This window comes from Xyrauchen texanus, chromosome 17, assembly GCF_025860055.1.
Source record: "Xyrauchen texanus isolate HMW12.3.18 chromosome 17, RBS_HiC_50CHRs, whole genome shotgun sequence".
Classification (NCBI taxonomy): Eukaryota; Metazoa; Chordata; class Actinopteri; order Cypriniformes; family Catostomidae; genus Xyrauchen; species Xyrauchen texanus.
Genome location: NC_068292.1, coordinates 16,583,925 through 16,602,283, shown reverse-complemented (window position 1 = coordinate 16,602,283; position 18,359 = coordinate 16,583,925). Strand labels below are relative to the sequence as shown.

At 36.1% G+C, this 18,359-nt stretch overlaps 1 protein-coding gene across 2 annotated transcripts; it reads right to left on the bottom strand.

Moving 5' to 3' along the window:
* Positions 1 to 10,489: 10,489 nt before the first annotated feature.
* Positions 10,490 to 14,759, bottom strand: LOC127658272 (uncharacterized). Of its 2 annotated transcripts, XM_052147473.1 has the most exons (5): positions 14,165 to 14,759; positions 13,213 to 13,267; positions 12,449 to 12,563; positions 10,780 to 10,855; positions 10,490 to 10,749 (listed from the first exon to the last, which is right to left on the bottom strand). In XM_052147473.1, the coding sequence occupies exons 1-5, from the start codon at positions 14,456 to 14,458 to the stop codon at positions 10,672 to 10,674; spliced, it is 618 nt and encodes a 205-aa protein (XP_052003433.1). In that variant the 5' UTR covers positions 14,459 to 14,759; the 3' UTR covers positions 10,490 to 10,671. The 2 variants fall into 2 exon arrangements, with proteins under 2 accessions (XP_052003433.1, XP_052003432.1); XM_052147472.1 differs by having other exon boundaries at positions 10,491 to 10,855.
* Positions 14,760 to 18,359: the final 3,600 nt, after the last annotated feature.

The following is an 18,359-nucleotide window of genomic DNA, read 5'->3' as shown; positions in this document are numbered from 1 at the left end:
ATTCTGTCATTCCTAACCGGACTCCCGCCACAATTTTTACTTCTTCAACATCCTACACTCCCAGTGCAGTTTTACAATCAAAACTAAATCAGTTCTCACAGAGTAATATTGACTGAAAGGATAATTATACCAAAGTGAAGCAGAAAACACCACTAGGCTGCTTCCACTTGCATTGCGTCACGTGACTCCCTTATAAAATGTTATTATTATATATTATTCAAATTGTCTTTTCTAAATTATGACTATTATAAAAAGTTTTCTTTTAAGGGTAGAATTAGGGTATGGGTTGGGGTTAGTTTATAATGTTTATAATTTTCTTTGTATAGAAAAATAGAAGTCTATGGGATGTCCCCAATAGTAATCTTGTGCTTGCATTTGTGTGAATGCAAAAAAGAAAAAAAAAAAAGGAAAAGTCAATGCAAATTTTGGACTTTGAATATATACATTTTGACACAGACATGCACAGGAACACATAAAGCAAATAAAGCTGATGTAGTTATTTGAGTGTAAAATTGTATATCAATCTTATCAATGTAATCATGTATGTAATGTAATTACACTGAAAACAAATTTGTGTGTAAATTATTTTGCAACAGTGGTTAAAATTTTCACTGCATAAATGCATTTGGGCATGTTTGATGTCATATTTCAGCCTTTTAAGGTATCATTTTCCTCCAAATGAGCAATGCATGAGAGCAAAAAGGGAAAATTTAGCTATTTCTGTATGAATAATGAATACTTGCAATGATACAATATTTAGTGCTAAAACAAAGAGGTAGAATTGTGTTTTGTGCTTGATATGATATACAGCATTTGTCATGTATGAGTTCTTGTTCAGTTATTCCATAACTGAAACATTAGTAAAAACCAATAAAAAGAAATTGGTTCCAGTCTTGTGTTTTCAGTTGGTCTTTCTTCCAGTCCCAGTCATGTTCGGTCCGGTCGGTCCTGATTCTGCCCCAGCTGCCTCAGCCCCAGCCCTGGATTATATTTCCTTTGTTTTTTTTCCCCCTTTGGGGTAGTTTATGTTTATTGTTTATCCCCCTTGTGGGAGTTTTGGTTTGATTTTTGCCCTTGTTTTTATTAATAAATTAATTTATTTTAACTCTGCATTTGGGTCCTGAGCATCTCTGCATTCCTGACAGTGAAACAAGTCTTTATTTTGGTCACACATTATACATACTTTTTTTTGCGTATATACAGTGAAATATATTAGTTTTCACATATCCCAGCTAAGCTGGGTTCAGAGTGCAGGGTCAGCCATGATATGGCACCCCTGGAGCAGACAGGGTCAAGGGCCTTTCTCAAGGGCCCAACAGTTTCATCTTGGTGATGCGGGGGCTTGAATCCCCCTTCTGGCCAGTAACCCAGAGCTTCAACCACTGAACCACCACTGCCACTAAGAGAACTGAGCCAGCTATGAACAAACCTAGAATCTTCTGATCCATAGTCAGACGCATTATCCATTCCATCACTGGCCCACCACTGGCCCAAGTGACAAAAACATTCAGGAGTTAAAAGAAGCTCTTACATTCATACAGATGGGATAATCACAGACGTTTTTTAAACATTTTTATAATTTCTGAATGAGAGATGTTTAAGGTGATGTACAGGTGGGTTGTTTTGACTGCACCAGACAGCCAGCTGTTCAACTTCCCTTCTGTATGCAGACACATCGTCATCTTGGATGAGGCAGATGACAGTATTGTTGTCTGCTAACTTCAGCAGCTTGACAGAGGGGACCTTGGCGGTGCAGTTATTTGTGTACAGGGAGAAGAGTAGTGGGGTGAGCACATGCCCGGGGGGCACCAGTGCTGATCGTACAGGCTAAGAGCTAATACATCATATTAGCAGGCCTTGATAGATCAGGGCCAATGGGGGGAGATTGGCCAGTATATTCAGTAACAAAAGACTTAAATATTGATCTGTTTCCCACCCAAACCTCTCATGTAATTTTAAATAAAGAAATATCTCCTCAGAAGACATGGATTTAACCACTGGAGTTGTATTGATTACTTTTATTCTTCCTTTATGTCCCTTGTGGACCTTCAAACTTCAGGTCACCATTCACTGGGAGGACCAACAGAGCTGAAATATTATTTTAAAAATGTTTGCAGAAGAAAGAAAGTCATACACATCTGGGATGGCATGAGGGTAAATGATGAGAGAATTTTAATTTTGGGGTGAGCTATACATTTAAGCTAAAAAGTTATGTAAAGGACACCATAATGGTTATTTCAGTAATTGTGTAACCCAAGATGAGTGAAGTAACAAATATTGACATTACCAGACTTATTAGCTAATAGGTTGGCTATCACCGCACTGACATACTGTACACTCTTGCAACAGCTCAAAATTGTACTGTTTGAGTGTTCCAGTTACAAGCAATTGCAGATGACACAGTTGTTTAACTTCTGTAGTGCTTTACATGCACAACAATATTCTGATAACTACCTAAAATCAGCTTATTCAAATTATCCATTGCAAATCCATTGTTTTCAAAGCAAGAAACTTGCATTTACATGAGACTTGAAATCATTGGATTTTTTTTTACATCAAAACGTAAATAGGTATGCACACAACATATGCACATGTTTACATGCAATGCAAATTCGGGTTATGGGAAAAAATCTCTGTTCCAATCGTTTGTTTGCTTAAACCGTTTATGAACTTACCCTGGTTAAGGAAAGCTATCTTACACATCAAGTTTTACCATCAGCATGCAACAAAAAAAAATTAATACATGAAACTAAACAAAACGTTTGATATTTACAATGACAAATTAAGCTTTTATTGCATGTCCTACTCTATGCATTCTAAAGTCATATTTCATAGCTCAAACACGCAGAACAAATTTTGCTTCATGTGCCAACATTAAACCTTAGCTGGTATTATTGAAGTATTTGAATAAATAATTATATATTATTAAAAAAAAGTTAATCTATAAATTTGTTTAATGTGGCAACATTTAACATTACCTGGTATTATAGAAGCTATTAAAGTAAAAAAAGCATCTCTGATTCAGCTTGAATATATTAGTGTAAAACAGCTCAAGGATGGGGCAAGGAGGAGGCGAGAACCGGCTTTTCAACATAAATAATATTTTAATGAAAAACTTAACAGTACACATAAACAAACACACATGGCGGACATGTCCGCTAACGATCTCTCTCTCTCGCACAGCCCTCTGCTGTCGGCCTTTAAACCTCAGGGACAGATAATTAGCCTAATACGGGACCGGGCGCGCAGGATCACGACCCGGCCCCGCCCTCCACCCTGCCACAATTAGGTTACACCATCATCCATGACGCTCCTTGAGGTAACAACTGTAGGCTACCAATTTTTATAGTGTAGAAAAAGATGCAATAGGTAAATACTGAAAGATTTCTTGGATGACTCAAGAGGATAGCGAAGAGAGGCACTGAATGTGACGATTTGTGCCAGATTCTGTAGGAATATGTCTGATATTTAGTTGACATGATATAAGGAAAGCAACCGAATATCAAACATATCAAACAGCCCCTGACCTGTCAGGACCTCACAATCCGTTAACACAGTGTCTGAAAGAGGAGAAGGATATGTTAAAATTACAAAATAATTTACAAGTTTTGACATTAGACACCTCAAATGGTCAGAAATTAAGAGTAAAATAGTTTAGAAGCAATGATATGACAGACTACAGTGCTTCAGTCAGTAGTGACAAAACAAGGAAAAACAGATTCATAGACATTTAAAGAGAATTCAGCAATTGTAATATAATGCTGCACACACACATACTGTAGATAAATAAAAAAAAATGTTTTTAAATAGATAAACATGCAGAGTTCAAGAAACCATTCAGATTTAAAATGGCACACACATAAATTAGGTTTTCAACATAGAGACTCATGCCATACAATATACTCACTGTTTTGACACTCCAGTCCTTGGTCGCTACTTCAGATCTTCATAGTTTTGAGTTATTATTATTATTATTTTTATTTTTTATGTTTTTTGGTATGTTAAGGTAAATCTGTAAAAACTGTGTTCTGTTCATAGCTGATGTAATGTCAGCTTAGCTGTGTCACAAGTTGCAGCTGGGATGGGTGTATTTATACACCCCTGACCAAAGTTTAGCACCTTTCCTAAACCCCCAGAGCACAGACAAACACACTCACAGAGGTTAATTAAGAGTGCATTCATCACCTTGCCTGTGGCTCTTCCTCCTGCATTAGGCTGATCAATAGATGTGATTTCACACTTAAACTCACACAGAGGGCAATGGGGAGGTCGCTCAGACATCCCTTTATCAAGTTCAGACATCTATCTAAATAATAGTTATTTGTAATGCCAATTCAGTATTATAATTGTCATAGATTGGAGCTAAAATGCATTTTTGTTTGTCTTTAATGATGAATAATGTAATTTTTGGTTGACTGAAGAATATATATATATATATATATGCCTTTTGCTCTGCACCATTGAACATGTAAACAGTTTTGTTTGCATGTGAAACATGGTTCATATACTGTATAAATGTGTTGGTCCAATAACAAGTCTTTTTGAAATGCATTAGTATTTGTGGAGTAAGAGTAATTGGAGTAATTCAGTTACTTTTGCTGAATGCTTTGCCCACAAATGCATGGAATGAAGTATCAGTCTTTTAATTTAGAGTGTTGCCCTAATTTCTGAGAACACTCATAAATATGCTTCTGTTTTGCATTCTTTTATAACTTAGAGTAGTTTGGCTAAAGTTACAAATTCTGTTATCAGCACAAGATATGGATGAAACATAATTTTAATGAATTTCTGAATTTCTTATTATTTAATATATTTTGCTCTTTTTGCTTTAATATCAGCATCCAGTCAAGCTGACAAGATCTTCACAAGTTTGTGCAAAATCTGATGTTATCCAGCGAGATATGAGAATGTTCTAAAGATCGAGAATTGTGTGTGCTTTATATACAGTACACACAGTATATATATATATATATATATATATATATATATATATATATATATATATATATATATATATATATATATAAACTCAGTGTAACGTAGTTCAATGGAAAGGAGGAGGTGAGAACCGGCTTGACAATATAAATAATATTTTAATATAAAACTGAAGCAAAAGACAAACACACACATGACAAACATGTCCTTAAACTATCTCTCTCTCATCGCACTACCCTCTGCTATCGGCCTTTATCCCTCTCGGAGGCTTAATTAGCCTGATTAGGGACCAGGTGTGTATAATCAAAAGCCAGCCCCGCCCTCCACCCTGAAACGTCACTTTTTCAGGACACTGCATTTTAAAGATAATTTTGTAAAAATCTAAATAACTTTACATATCTTAATTATAAAGGGTTTAAACAATGTTTTCCAGCTTGTTCAATGAACCATAAACAATTAATGAACAAGCACCTGTGGAACAGTCGTTAAGACGCTAACAGCTTACAGGTCACTGTTATAAAAACTTAGCACACTAAAGAGACCTTTCTACTGACTCTGAAAAACACCAAAAGAAAGATGCCCAGGGTCTCTGCTCATTTGTGTGAATGTGCCTTAAGCATGCTGCATGCAGGCATGAGGACTGCAGATGTGGCCAGGGCAATAAATTGCAATGTCCGTAGTATGAGACACCTAAGACAGCACTACAGGGAGACAGGAAGGACGGCTGATCATCCTCGCAGTGGCAGACAACGTGTAACAACACCTGCACAGGATTGGTACATACGAATATCACACTTGCGGGACAACAATGGCAACAACAACTACCCGAGTTACACCAGGAATGCACAATCCCTCCCACAATAGGCTGAGAGAGGCTGGACTGAGGGCTTGTAGGCCTGTTGTAAGGCAGGTCATTACCAGACATCACCAGCAACAACATAGCCTATAGGCACAAACCCACCTTCGATGGACCAGACAGGACCGGCAAAAAGTTCTCTTCACTGACGAGTCGCGGTTTTGTCTCACTGAGGGTGATGGTCGGACTTCCGTTTATCGTTGAAGGAATGAACATTACACTGAGGCCTGTACTCTGGAGCGGGATCAATTTGGAGGTGGAGGGTCTGTCATGGTCTGGGGCAATGTGGCACAACATCATCGGACTGAGCTTGTTGTCATTGCAGGCAATCTCAATGCTGTGTGTTACAGGGAAGACATCCTCCTCCCTCATGTGGTCCCTTTCCTGCAGACCCATCCTGACATGATCCTCCAGCATGATAATTCCACCAGCCATCCTGCTCATACTGTGTGTGATTTCCTGCACAACAGGAATGTCAGTGTTATGCCATGGCCAGCGAAGAGCCTGGATCTCAATCCCATTGAGCACGTCTGGGACCTGATTGGATTGGAGGGTGAGGGCTAGGGCCATTTCCCCCCGAAATTTCCAGGAACTTGCAAGTGCCTTGATGGAAGAGTGGTGTAACATCTCACAGCAAGAACTGGCAGATCTGGTGCAGTCCATGAGGAGGAGATGCACTGCAGTACTTAATGCAGCTGGTGGCCACACCAGATACTGACTGTTACTTTTGACACCCCCTTTGTTCAGGGGAAGCATTTTTCCACCACCGGAGTGGTGGTGGCATAGTAGGCTAAAGCACAGAACTGGTAATCAGAAGGTCGCCGGTTCGATCCCCACAGCCACCACCATTGTGTCCTTGAGCAAGGCACTTAACTTCAAGTTGCTCCGGGGGGATTGTCCCTGTAATAAGTGCACTGTAAGTCGCTTTGGATAAAAGCATCTGCCAAATGCATAAATGTAAATGTTTCCATTTTTGTTAGTCACATGTCTGTGAAACTTGTTCAGCTCATGTCTTAGTTGTTGAATCTTTTTGTTCATACAAATGTTTACACATGTTAAGTTTGCTGAAAATAAAAGCAGTTGAAAGTGAGAGGACGTTTCTTTTTTGTTGAGTGTATATATATACGGTACATATTAGCCTATTTTTAAGAGTCACACATTTAAAATACAAAACTACATTTGTTTTGTTTTTTAAATGGTCTCTGAATTTTAATTTCAACATTGACGTGAATCAACGCAGTCAATTGCTTACTTCATGCCTCCCAAGCAACCGTCTGTTCAGTCTTCATGGAATGATGAGCTCTCTCTCTCCTAATTTTCATGAGGATTTCTTTTAAAGCCATGAATGATTGTGAGGATGTCCTGGTTCAAAAACTTGTTGTTGTGCAAATACTGTTTTTAATCATGTTTCTTAGTTCTTTTGTTGGACTACTAAAGCAACCTTTATTACAACATTATGGCATGTGTTATGATTTGTATGATTTTTGACTTCACGTTTACCCTCTTGACAGGTGATCACACAAAGCGGGGAGTTCGGGGCTAGTTGTCACACATGGAAGTTTTCACAAGGGCTATATCTCAGTAGTGAGGTTTTCAAAACCAAAAAGTCCAATAACGCAAATGTGTTTTCTAAGGCAGAAGTTTTATACAGAATGTATCAAGTGCAAAACCCTCTTAATTTTTTTTGTTTTTGTTTTGTGAACTCAATAAACCATGCCATACATTCAGGCAAGGGTAAACTATTGTGAAGGTAGATTTTACCCAATAGGTTAAACTGTACTCTAAAGACAAGGATATAAAATTAAAAAAAATGTCAGGTCAGGGCAGGTTGTCACATATGTTTTATGCTATAAATACATAAAATTTATTAATTGCTATATTTGTTGGCCAAAATAATTGTATATTTTAAATTTGAAGTTTTATTTTTACTGTTTCATGAATTAATTTGTTTCATAATTGAATTACTGTTTAAGTTTAGCTTAAAACCCTACTGTATATAGACTGTTTAATGACAGGTTCCATTCTGACAACATACCCCATATATTGTGACATTATTCCCCGCTATTAGGTCATGTTGTCAGAAATGTTGGTAAGATACAGAACACATGTGCCCCTACAAATATTGACTTTTAAAAACTTTAAAAAATACCCTAAGAAATATTCACTGGAGTAAAATTTGTGACAACCAGCCCCGGTATCCCAAAAAGAAGAACATATTACTCTATGATGCACTGTAACTTATAACTTTAAATATGTTATAATTTCAGGGCATTTACATTTTTTATTAACAAAAACGTTTTTCATACGCACATTTTAAATAAAAATAATATAATTATTACCACCTCTTTGACTTTATTAATGTTTTACACTGATATCTGGATGACGTTTATCATGTTATGACATTAAATAATTTTCCTCTTGCTTAAGCGCCACTAGAACAGTTGTTTTCTATGTTGTTTAAATTTCAAATCAATCACATTTAATAGGTTGCTAAAGACAAGCCCAGAACAATACATTGTCATATCAGAAAAGCAGCAGATGCTGAGCTTTCTGCCCCTCCCTCTTTTGTCCATTGCCTACACAGATCCCTGCTGTACACAGTGACCTTCTGAATGAGATGGGGCGGAAGAGAGACACTAATTGTTTCCCTCAAATTGTGAGCCTGGGGGTTAACAAAGAGAAAACAGGGAGAAAGAAAGTTAACGATAGAGTGAAAAAATAGGAGCAGATACAGATGTGAAGTTCACATATGTTCAGATGAAGTTCTATATAGTGTATTAGTATTAGTACAAAGTTTTTAAAACAGCCAGAGTGATTAAAAAAAAAGTTAGTATTGTTTCCCATAAATCAGAATGTGGTGCAGTTGGTGTTTTGACTTTCTGTTTTATATTTAAAAGGCCACATCCACACAATGGAAACCTCTGTTTTCAGTTTCCTAAAGTAATTATTTTCCAAAGTATGCCATTTAAAAATTATCTGTTTTTGGTGGAGGAAAACCACTGTTCTTTTGCGTGGTTAAGCATAAACGTAGCTAAATTAAGTGTGGAGGTGGCCTCAAGCTCATATCATTAATTTGACATACCCAGCAAACTGGCTGAACCAACTAGATTCAGTTGTCAAATGACTATACTTAAGATCACGATCAGGCAGTATTTAACCTACAAGCATCTTTACTTCCACTCCAAACATCAAAATATTTTCAACCAAATTTGATCATAAATACACTGAAAGCTTTACACCTTAAGCAACTTTCAGAACTTCCTAACTGTTTTTTCTGCTCCACTGAAGGCCCTGATTGGTTTAGATAACTGTAGTCAGGACAATATGATTATGGTAACAGGGTAACAGAGTGAGGATGATAAAGAGTGACAGTGAGAGTGTCAGAGCTTTCCCATTGGTCGATACAAATGGTCATGTATGCATTACAGTGTGCCATAAAGTGGCAGAGGCCTGAGGGAGGGTCATAATGACACGCACACACAGTCACTCACAGAAACCGAAGCGAGGTAAACTACAGGATATAGACACATTTTTATGCAAAAAAAGCAATGTTTGCTCCTGTTAACACAGAGACAGGAAACCTGAAACCACATAAAACAAAATTGTAATAGTAATTACAAAGGCCAATGCAGGAAAGAAAAGGGAAATAAAGGACAGAAAGAAAACAAAGCAAAAATGAAAGACAGTTAAAGAAATACTGTAGTTCACACATACATTTAAATTCTCTCATCATTTACTCACCCTCCTGACATCCCAGATAAGTTATGACTTTCTTCTGCAGAACACAAAGATTTATAGATATATAAATCTCAGCTATGCAGGTCCGTACAACGGAAGTTAATGGTGGCCAAAATTTGAAGCTCTAAAAAAACACAAAGCAAACATGCAAGTAATCCATACGACTCCAGTCGTTAAACTTATATCTTCAGAAGAGATAGGTGTAGGTAAGAAGCAGATATGTTTTTGTCTTTTTTTTTCCTCTTTACAATAAATTATCCTCCCTGCCCAGAAGGTGGCAATATGCAGGAGAATGCAAATTGCCAAAAACAGAAGAAGAATGTGAAAATGAATTTATAGCAAAAAGGACTTGATCTATTTCTCACCCTCACCCATCATATTGCTTCTGAAAATATGGATTTAACCATGTCATTGAGACATTTGGATTATTTTTATTATATAATTTTTGAGCTTCAAGTTCTGGCTATGTTTCACTTGCATTGTGTGGACTTACAGAGCTGAGATATTATTCTTAAAATCTTCATTTGTGTTCAACAGACGAAAGAAAGTCATACACATATAGGGTGGCATGAGGGTGAATAAATTATGAGAGTATTTCCTTTTGGGTGAACTGTCCCTTTAAACGTTTCACTGAACACTTCAATTCCATTTTTCATAGCAATTACTTTAAAAAATTAAAGAATATGGGGGGAACATATCAAAATTTTTGTTTTTTCCACAAATATTTTACAAATATTGATAATTTAATTGTGTTAGATGGACAACGACATTCAGCTGATACAAGCCATTTCACTCAACCTGATGGTCCATCCACTAGTATCCTCCAAAACCAGACATTCCCTCATAAACCAAACATTTATTTGACAAAACATGACAGGAGTATAACACTCATCTATAAAAACTTCAAGTGTGTGTGTGTGATATATATATATATATATATATATATATATATATATATATATATATATATATATATATATATATATATATATCGCTAATTTTGTGTCCTTGCCCTTTCAGGGTTGCTTAAGGAATGCTGCAGATCAACCCAGGCAAGGCAGTCAGGTTTAGCTAATTCCCCCAATACAATATCTCTTTTTCTCTCGCACACAAAACACTTGCACTTTTTACTAATGCCACAACTACTTGGGTTCTTCAGCTTTGGGTTCTTCAGCTTTGGGTTCCTCAGCTTTGGGTTCCTCAGCCTTGGGTTCCTCAGCCTTGGGTTCCTCAGCCTTGGGTTCCTCAGCCTTGGGTTCCACAGCCTTGGGTTCCACAGCCTTGGGTTCCTCAGCCTTTGGTTGTTCAGTTATGCCACACAGTTTCCTTGGAAAGTAAAGGAGCATTGTTAAGCAGTTAAAGAAACAGAGAACTCCTCCACCTGCTGTTTAATAAAATCTAATTTCAAAATGAAGCTCATTACTAGATGTCATTCTTGGCTGTACATGAAGAAAACGTTATCATTTAGTTAACAGACATTGAATATTCATTCATACAATACACTCTGTGAATTGACCTGGATGTTTATTTATAGTAAAGTGAAACCTTAAAGGAAGTTCACACAACAGTGAAAATTCTGTCAATATTAACTTTTGTATGGAAAGCAATAGTGACAGTGCCTCAAAAGTAGTATATTCAAAGTCTTCTGAAGCCATACAATCACTTGTGTTATGTACATGCAGAAATTTCAACTCAAATCATTGACCAACTCCTGTATACAGAGCACTAACACACAGTAATAACATTAATCCTCACTGGTTCTTCTGTCATATCGTTGAAGTTTGATATTATTAACAGGTCACCATATTTGATTTGGGGTCTGTTTACAGGAGTTGATCATTCATTTGTTTGATGCTGAATAATGACTTACTGTACATATCAGTCTGTTCCTCAAATAAAGTGATCGCACAGTATGCCTTCAGAGGTCTTTGAATATGAATCACATGGAATATTTTGATACTTTTGGGTGCTTTTTAAGTTTTAAAGTGAGTTATGGAAATTTGCTCTCATGACATTTTTTAAATATCTTAAAATATTTAGTGTTCCGCAGAAGAAATGTATGTGGATTTGGAACGAAATGAGAGTGAGTAAATAAGAATTTTCATTTATTGTGTGAATTATTCCTTAAAAACATACTATTTTAGCTTTGTTTCAGTTTCAAGTTAATGTACCATTTTCCCTCAGACAATATGCCCACAGTCCATTCACTGACCCAATGATGCACAATGCAAACAAAACTGGAAAGTACTTTCTCAAAGTAACACCATGGTTAACTGCATTGAAACAATTGGTTTTACCAAAAAATATTGTTGCCACAATATTACTTTAGTAAAACCATTTTTTTTACCTGGTTAATTTTACCTCGATCAAGCCTTTTTCTAAACTCCCCGACTATCATTGTGATCAAATCATTGCGAGGCAATCAACATTTCTATATTTTTTTAATTTATTATTATTATTATTATTATTATTATTATTATTATTATTATTAATAAGTAGTATTACAGGAAATATTAAGAGTGGAAACAGGAAACAGAATGGAGAAAAGTAGGACAAAAAGGCAGAATTGAACCCAGGTTGTCCACTCACACACACACACACACACACACACACACACACACACACACACACACAAAGGCGCAGCAACTCCGTCATTACACACTATGCCAATACAGTGACACTTGAGAATGCAGTTTGTCTTTAGCTTATGTGTTTCCACCAGACTACTTGAGTGCAAATAGTTTTTTTTTTTATTAATTTGTGGTACAATCTATTTCACATAACCCCCCCAAAATGACATGTAAAAACAATGTTGGTCAGATGGACTCTTCCTGTCGAAGTGGCTGGTTCTTCTCCAGAATAAGCAGCAATGTGCCTTTGAGTCAAATGTCTAATCATTTTTTCTGCATATTCACTCACCTTCCCTCTTCAGATGTCCTGTCAATATATTCACAAAGACTGCTATACTCCTGCATTTTTCTGTTTAGAGAAGATATCTCCTCGCTCAATTCGGACTTCTCCTTGACAATCTCATCTAGAAACACAAAAAAGTTCAGAGCGGAGAAATGTTTCACTGACACAAGCAGGTTTGTTCTTTTATTGACACAAGCACTGGCTTCCACAAAACTTCTGATAGGCTATATATTTTACAATTATTTCCTTGTAAAAGGAGGCCAGAACAAACAAATGACAAATGAGATCGTTATTGGTGGAACAACCATATTAAGTGTATATATATATTTGCATATAACTACATAAATCTATTACATGAGCACTACAACATCGAAAACCATGTCACCACCACCACCAACGATGAACTCCATAGTCCATTTTGAATGCACAAGGAATTAAAAATACACATCACTAGCTTGCATTTATCAAGGGATGAGTGGCTGGCAATTATTGCCACAGGAGGGCAGTATTCTCTCACAGGCCTTACAATGAGTGCCAAATTCCTTTAATCCGAAATGTAAATAGCTCTAGATCCTGGTCCTGAAATCTATATCACACTGGTATGTGATTTTCATGTGAACCTGGATCAGCTGGTTTACCAGTCTGTTTGGTTGGAGTTGGAACAAAGTACACCTTTTCTACCTCCTTTGCCAATATCAGCTTATAAATAAACCAGATCCTAATATTATGTTCCCGTTGAAAGTGAAATTTAAGAGATTATATAAACTCACTCTGGGTATTTGTCTTCTCTGTCTGTGAAGCAGCTATTTCATCTGTGATTCGTTTCTAAGGGAGAAGAAAAAATATTATATGAAAAGAGGATATTATGAGCCACAATATACACTTGAGACAAGGATTTACTGGTTCACAAGTCAAGGGTTAGACTATTGATTTTCCTCAAGCGGGAACTATTTGTCAAACCTGACAATATGACATAAATCTGTAACACAAAGAACCACCAGTATCACTTTACAAAAAGGTTTTTTTTTTTTAATTAGTAAATGCATTAGGCATCACCACATAACAATGAACAATATATTTTTATAGCATATTAATCTTGGTTAATGTTAATTTTTGAAAATATAATTGTACATTGTTCAAAATGCAATAACTAATGTACAATAAATGTACATTAGTGTAAAAACGTCCTACGATGTGTTGAAATTAACATTAAACGAGATTAATACGTTCTGAAAAAGTATAGTTCACTGTTTGTTCATGTTAGCTAATATAGGCAGCTAATGTTCATGAATATAGCCTTTATAACACTTTACAATAAGGTTTCATTCGTTAACGAATTAGGTACCATGAACTAACAATAAAATATTAATTTTTTTACAGAATTTCTTAATCTTAGTTAATATTAATTAATAAAAATAAAGTTATTTATTGTTAGTTCATAGCTCATTATCTAATGTTAGCCAAAAAAAAATATATATATATATATATATATATATATATATATATATGTTGAAATTAACATGAACCAAGATTAATAAATGCTTAAGTTTTGTTCATTGTTCATTCATGTTATCTAAAGTTTGTAACTAATGGATCCTTACTGAAAAGCGTTACTAATAAGTTCTCAAATGGTTATGAAGTGTAAAGAGTATTCTACAAAAATCTCTCTGTTTTGGACCACTCTGCATTACAAATCCTCATTATCTTTCCATCTCCACTCACCTGGTCTCCTTTACAGGTATCTACTTCAGCTATTTTCTTCTCTACCAAGGTCTTGGCTTCAGAGAGCTCTTTGGTTAGATTCTCCACCTCTTGCTTCACCTTGTCCAGCAGTGAGTTGGATTGAGTCAACTGATCATGATATTCTCCCAGAACATCCCTTGACACTCTGAACTTAATATCTAGAAAAGAAACTTGTTTACTCAGGTTGATCTCCTGCTTGCGCCTGAAGTGGATGTAGCCAGCGATGCCAACACTGCACACCAAGGCAAACCCAAACAGCAAGGGTAACTTCATGATGGTGTCTGAAAGAGGAAGGTGAGCCGAATTCGGAAACTGTCGCAGGTGTATAGATGACGAGAGTTACTTGTCGCAGATACTAAACCCTCCCACAAGACGAGCGCTGTGGCATTATTTTGAAAATTAAACTATGTTTTTTCTATGTTCAAATCGAATTTGTCCGTTTAATTCAGGTAGGGCCTATTTCCAACCGCGTTCAACTAGAAAATAAACAACCTGTCGTCAGTTTTTCCGGCTCGTCCTTCCTGGAATGGTTTGATGGTTGCGCAGCAGTTACCCGTTTAATCGAGCAGCGAGCACTGATTAAACAGACTACTAGTGAAGAAAACGAACAGGTTTTACAACACAACCCACCTGTGGAAAGCCCCGCCCACTCTGCGAGCTCATTGGACCACATTCCGCAAATATTTGAACACCTTTGCGGTAGAATTGATGAAGGAACAGTAAAATACAAACAGTATCAATGCAAAACAATAAAAACAGTAACAATCACCCATATCCACTTGGCTCCAAATTAAAGAAATGTTATTGAGCTTATAATTATATTTTAAACATTTTATTTCAAATGAATTTACATGGGTCCAAATAAATCCAGAAAATGTCAGGATGTAGATCTGAATTGAGAAACAAAGTATCAAAAAAAGAATAGCTTATACATTATTGATAATTAGAAATTATAAAGTCGTAAATAAGGCTAAAACAAGACATATGATTATGGACTTCCCATAAAAAGAAGCTTTCAGTTTAATTTAGTAAATTGTGATTTATTCACTGATTATCAATCTAAAAGATTCTTTCAGGAGATCAATTGCTGTTTTAAAAGAGGTGGAATTTAGTTTAATATCTCGTTTGCTATTGAAAAACATTACACTATTTATGTTCAATAAATCGCTCAAAGATGCACAGAATGAACAATGCATTCACAGTCACATAAAGGTCACATTTATGTATTTGGCAGACGCTTTTATCCGACTTACAGTGCAATTATTACAGGGACAATCCCCCCGGAGCAAGCTGGAGTTAAGTGCCTTGCTCAAGGACACAATGGTGGTGGCCGTGGGGTTAGAACTTCTGACCTTCTGATTAACAGCCCTGTGCTTTAACCACTACGCCGCCACCACCACTCTTTCTATAATGTATAAAACATTTATAGTCTAGTATCCCTCTTTCTCTCGTTTAGTGTGCGAGAGAAAGAGAGATATTGTATTGGGGGAATTAGCTATACCTGACTGCCTTGCCTGTGTTGATCTGCAGCATTTCTTAAGCAACCCTGAAAGGGAAAGGACACAAAAGTAGCGATATCTATCTTATATATATATATATATATATATATATATATATATATATATATATAGGCCTACACACACACACACACACACGCGCGCACACTTAAAGAGTAAGAACGAGAAAGATCTCAGCATGTAAACATTTTTATTATTAGCTTATTAAGAGCATTTATTAAGTAGTGGACTTCTTGTAAGAGATCTGCAAATGCAACTTTTTAAATCCGTTTACGTTTGCTGCAAGAACGGAAAAACATTGACAATGATTACAGAGATTTGTTTTTGTTTTCATAATAATACATAATTTATTTAAGATTAAAATTATAACTTTACATTGGAAAACAAATGTCACTTATGTCACAAAAAACTAACAAAAAAAAAAAAAAAAAACAGGTGATCGGTTGCACACCTCGTTATGACGTGTGTGACGCATGCGCTAGCTACGTTGATTCAGGGTTATGAAGAAAAAAGCCATTTCTTTCTCAACCAACGTTTCAGTACTGCGTATTCCGTTTGTATATTTAGTAATCAGTCGTCAAAGCTACTTGGCCATACCTGAATTGAAACTTGTCATTTGAATATTTCAATCAGTTTGCCGAGTTGTTGAACGAATGATGAACAAAATAATTTTCACTTCATCTAGTGAGCCAAGCCTTCAAAGTATGGCATTGAAACCTCAACGTTGTAGGTGAGCATCTGTTTGAGCTGTTGGTAAGAAAGAAAGAAAAATATGCTGGTTGTATTATGCAAATAGTCTGAGTGTGCTAATCCATCCTGTTTAACGACTCTTATAATGATTGACAAACTCTGCTGAGCTTTGTCATGATACACACCCACACCCGAGCTTTTAACCTGCTGTTTTAGTCCTCTCTGTATAGTTGTTTGTGAGAAAAAGATGGAAATGCTTGAATATTTGTTTCTTCTATTGCTTACAACAAACAACATAAAAAGGCTAAAATGGTGGGGAGAGTAAAAAAGTCAGTCAGCGCTCACAGCAACAGTAGCGAGGAACTGTTGAGGTTTTTACTCTCTCTATCCCTCTCTTTAACACACACACAAAGACAAACATTCACGTTTGCACACACCCAGTTGAACAGGTAAGGTAGGGTTACCTGTGGTTGGTTTAAAGTGAAAGCCTCTGAGGTGAACACGACAGGGAGTAGAGCCAGTCTCAACCACCTGCGTACTGCCACGGGAACTGACAGTTTCAGCAGAGAGAGAACTACAGCAAACTCAGCTTCCCCAGAGGAACTCTTTTGGTCTACTCTCCCTATCTCCTTTCTCCTTTATTCCCTCAGGATGAGAGCCATGTCAGCAATTATTATCGTGGCCATATGTGCGCTGCTGGTTATAATCTACCAGGCCGTACAACAGGAACTCAACATCCGTAACCTGAAGACGCGCATTGTTGTTGCCACAGACCAGGTGAAGCTCAAGGAGGATGGTATTGTGGCAGCCAAGATGAAAGTGGACGAGATGAGCAAAATGATTTCCCCAGTGAACACGCAGAGGGATCAGCTAAAAAAACAGAAGGAAGACCTTAAGAAACAAACTGCTGATTCAGAAAAGCAACTAGCTTCCTGCCAGGCTGAGAAGGTTGTATATAATTGCATTATACATATGATTAAAAATTTTATATTATATGATCACATCCAGATGGAAAATAAATTCTCAATTCACATTTTACTAATTGCTAACAAACTTACAAACTAAACATACCAATCCAAACCATATTGTCAAAACAGCCTTTGTACAATCCTCAATTGAACCACTTGAAAATAGAAAAGCACAATCTATAGTTTAGTTGGATAAGCACATAGTTTTCCACAAAGGTTTACTTAAAAGGCATGTATATGATTATATATATATATAATTGTTTGGTGTTGTGGTACACTATTGGTGTATTTGCTATTAGTCAAATCTATAATCCTGTTTGTGGGATTTTTCAATCATCATTTTGTCTTTAAACTGACAGTTCAAAGACATACTACATAATTACATTCATACTTGTGTGGTTTGTATGCAATAAATGAATCAGATATTTTGTTGCTTTGCACACGTTAATCCCAGATAGAACATCATGTATGTGTAAAATGCTTAATGTATGTCTAAGATTTTGAGGTATGAGTCATAGTATATAATCAAAATTTCTCTTTCTGTCACAATAAGTGTGTAAATGTTTACTGCATATACAACAACAGTGATAAATTGAATCAGAATTGGGTTTAAACACCTGTGCAAACATACACACATACAATACAGTTGCTCAGTATGTGATAAAGTAAAGAACTCTTAATATTGTATTACAACAGCAAATCTTTCACTGTATTTTTAAACAAATTTAATTTGGTGACAGATCTATTTAAAAAAAAACCTCCATCTTCTCTGTCTCTCTGACTTTTTTTCTTCATTCAGAGTAAACTGGACAAGCAGAGCAATGAAGCAAAAGAGGCACTTGTTAAAATAAAAGGTATGTTGATATTAAAATGGGTGAAAATTAAGTCTAATATGTCTGGAGTTTGATTAGAATTAATGTACTCTACAAGTGTGTTTAAAGAATTATAATTTTTTTTGTCTCTTTCTCATTCTTTTATACCTTGTTATTCTACAGTGGG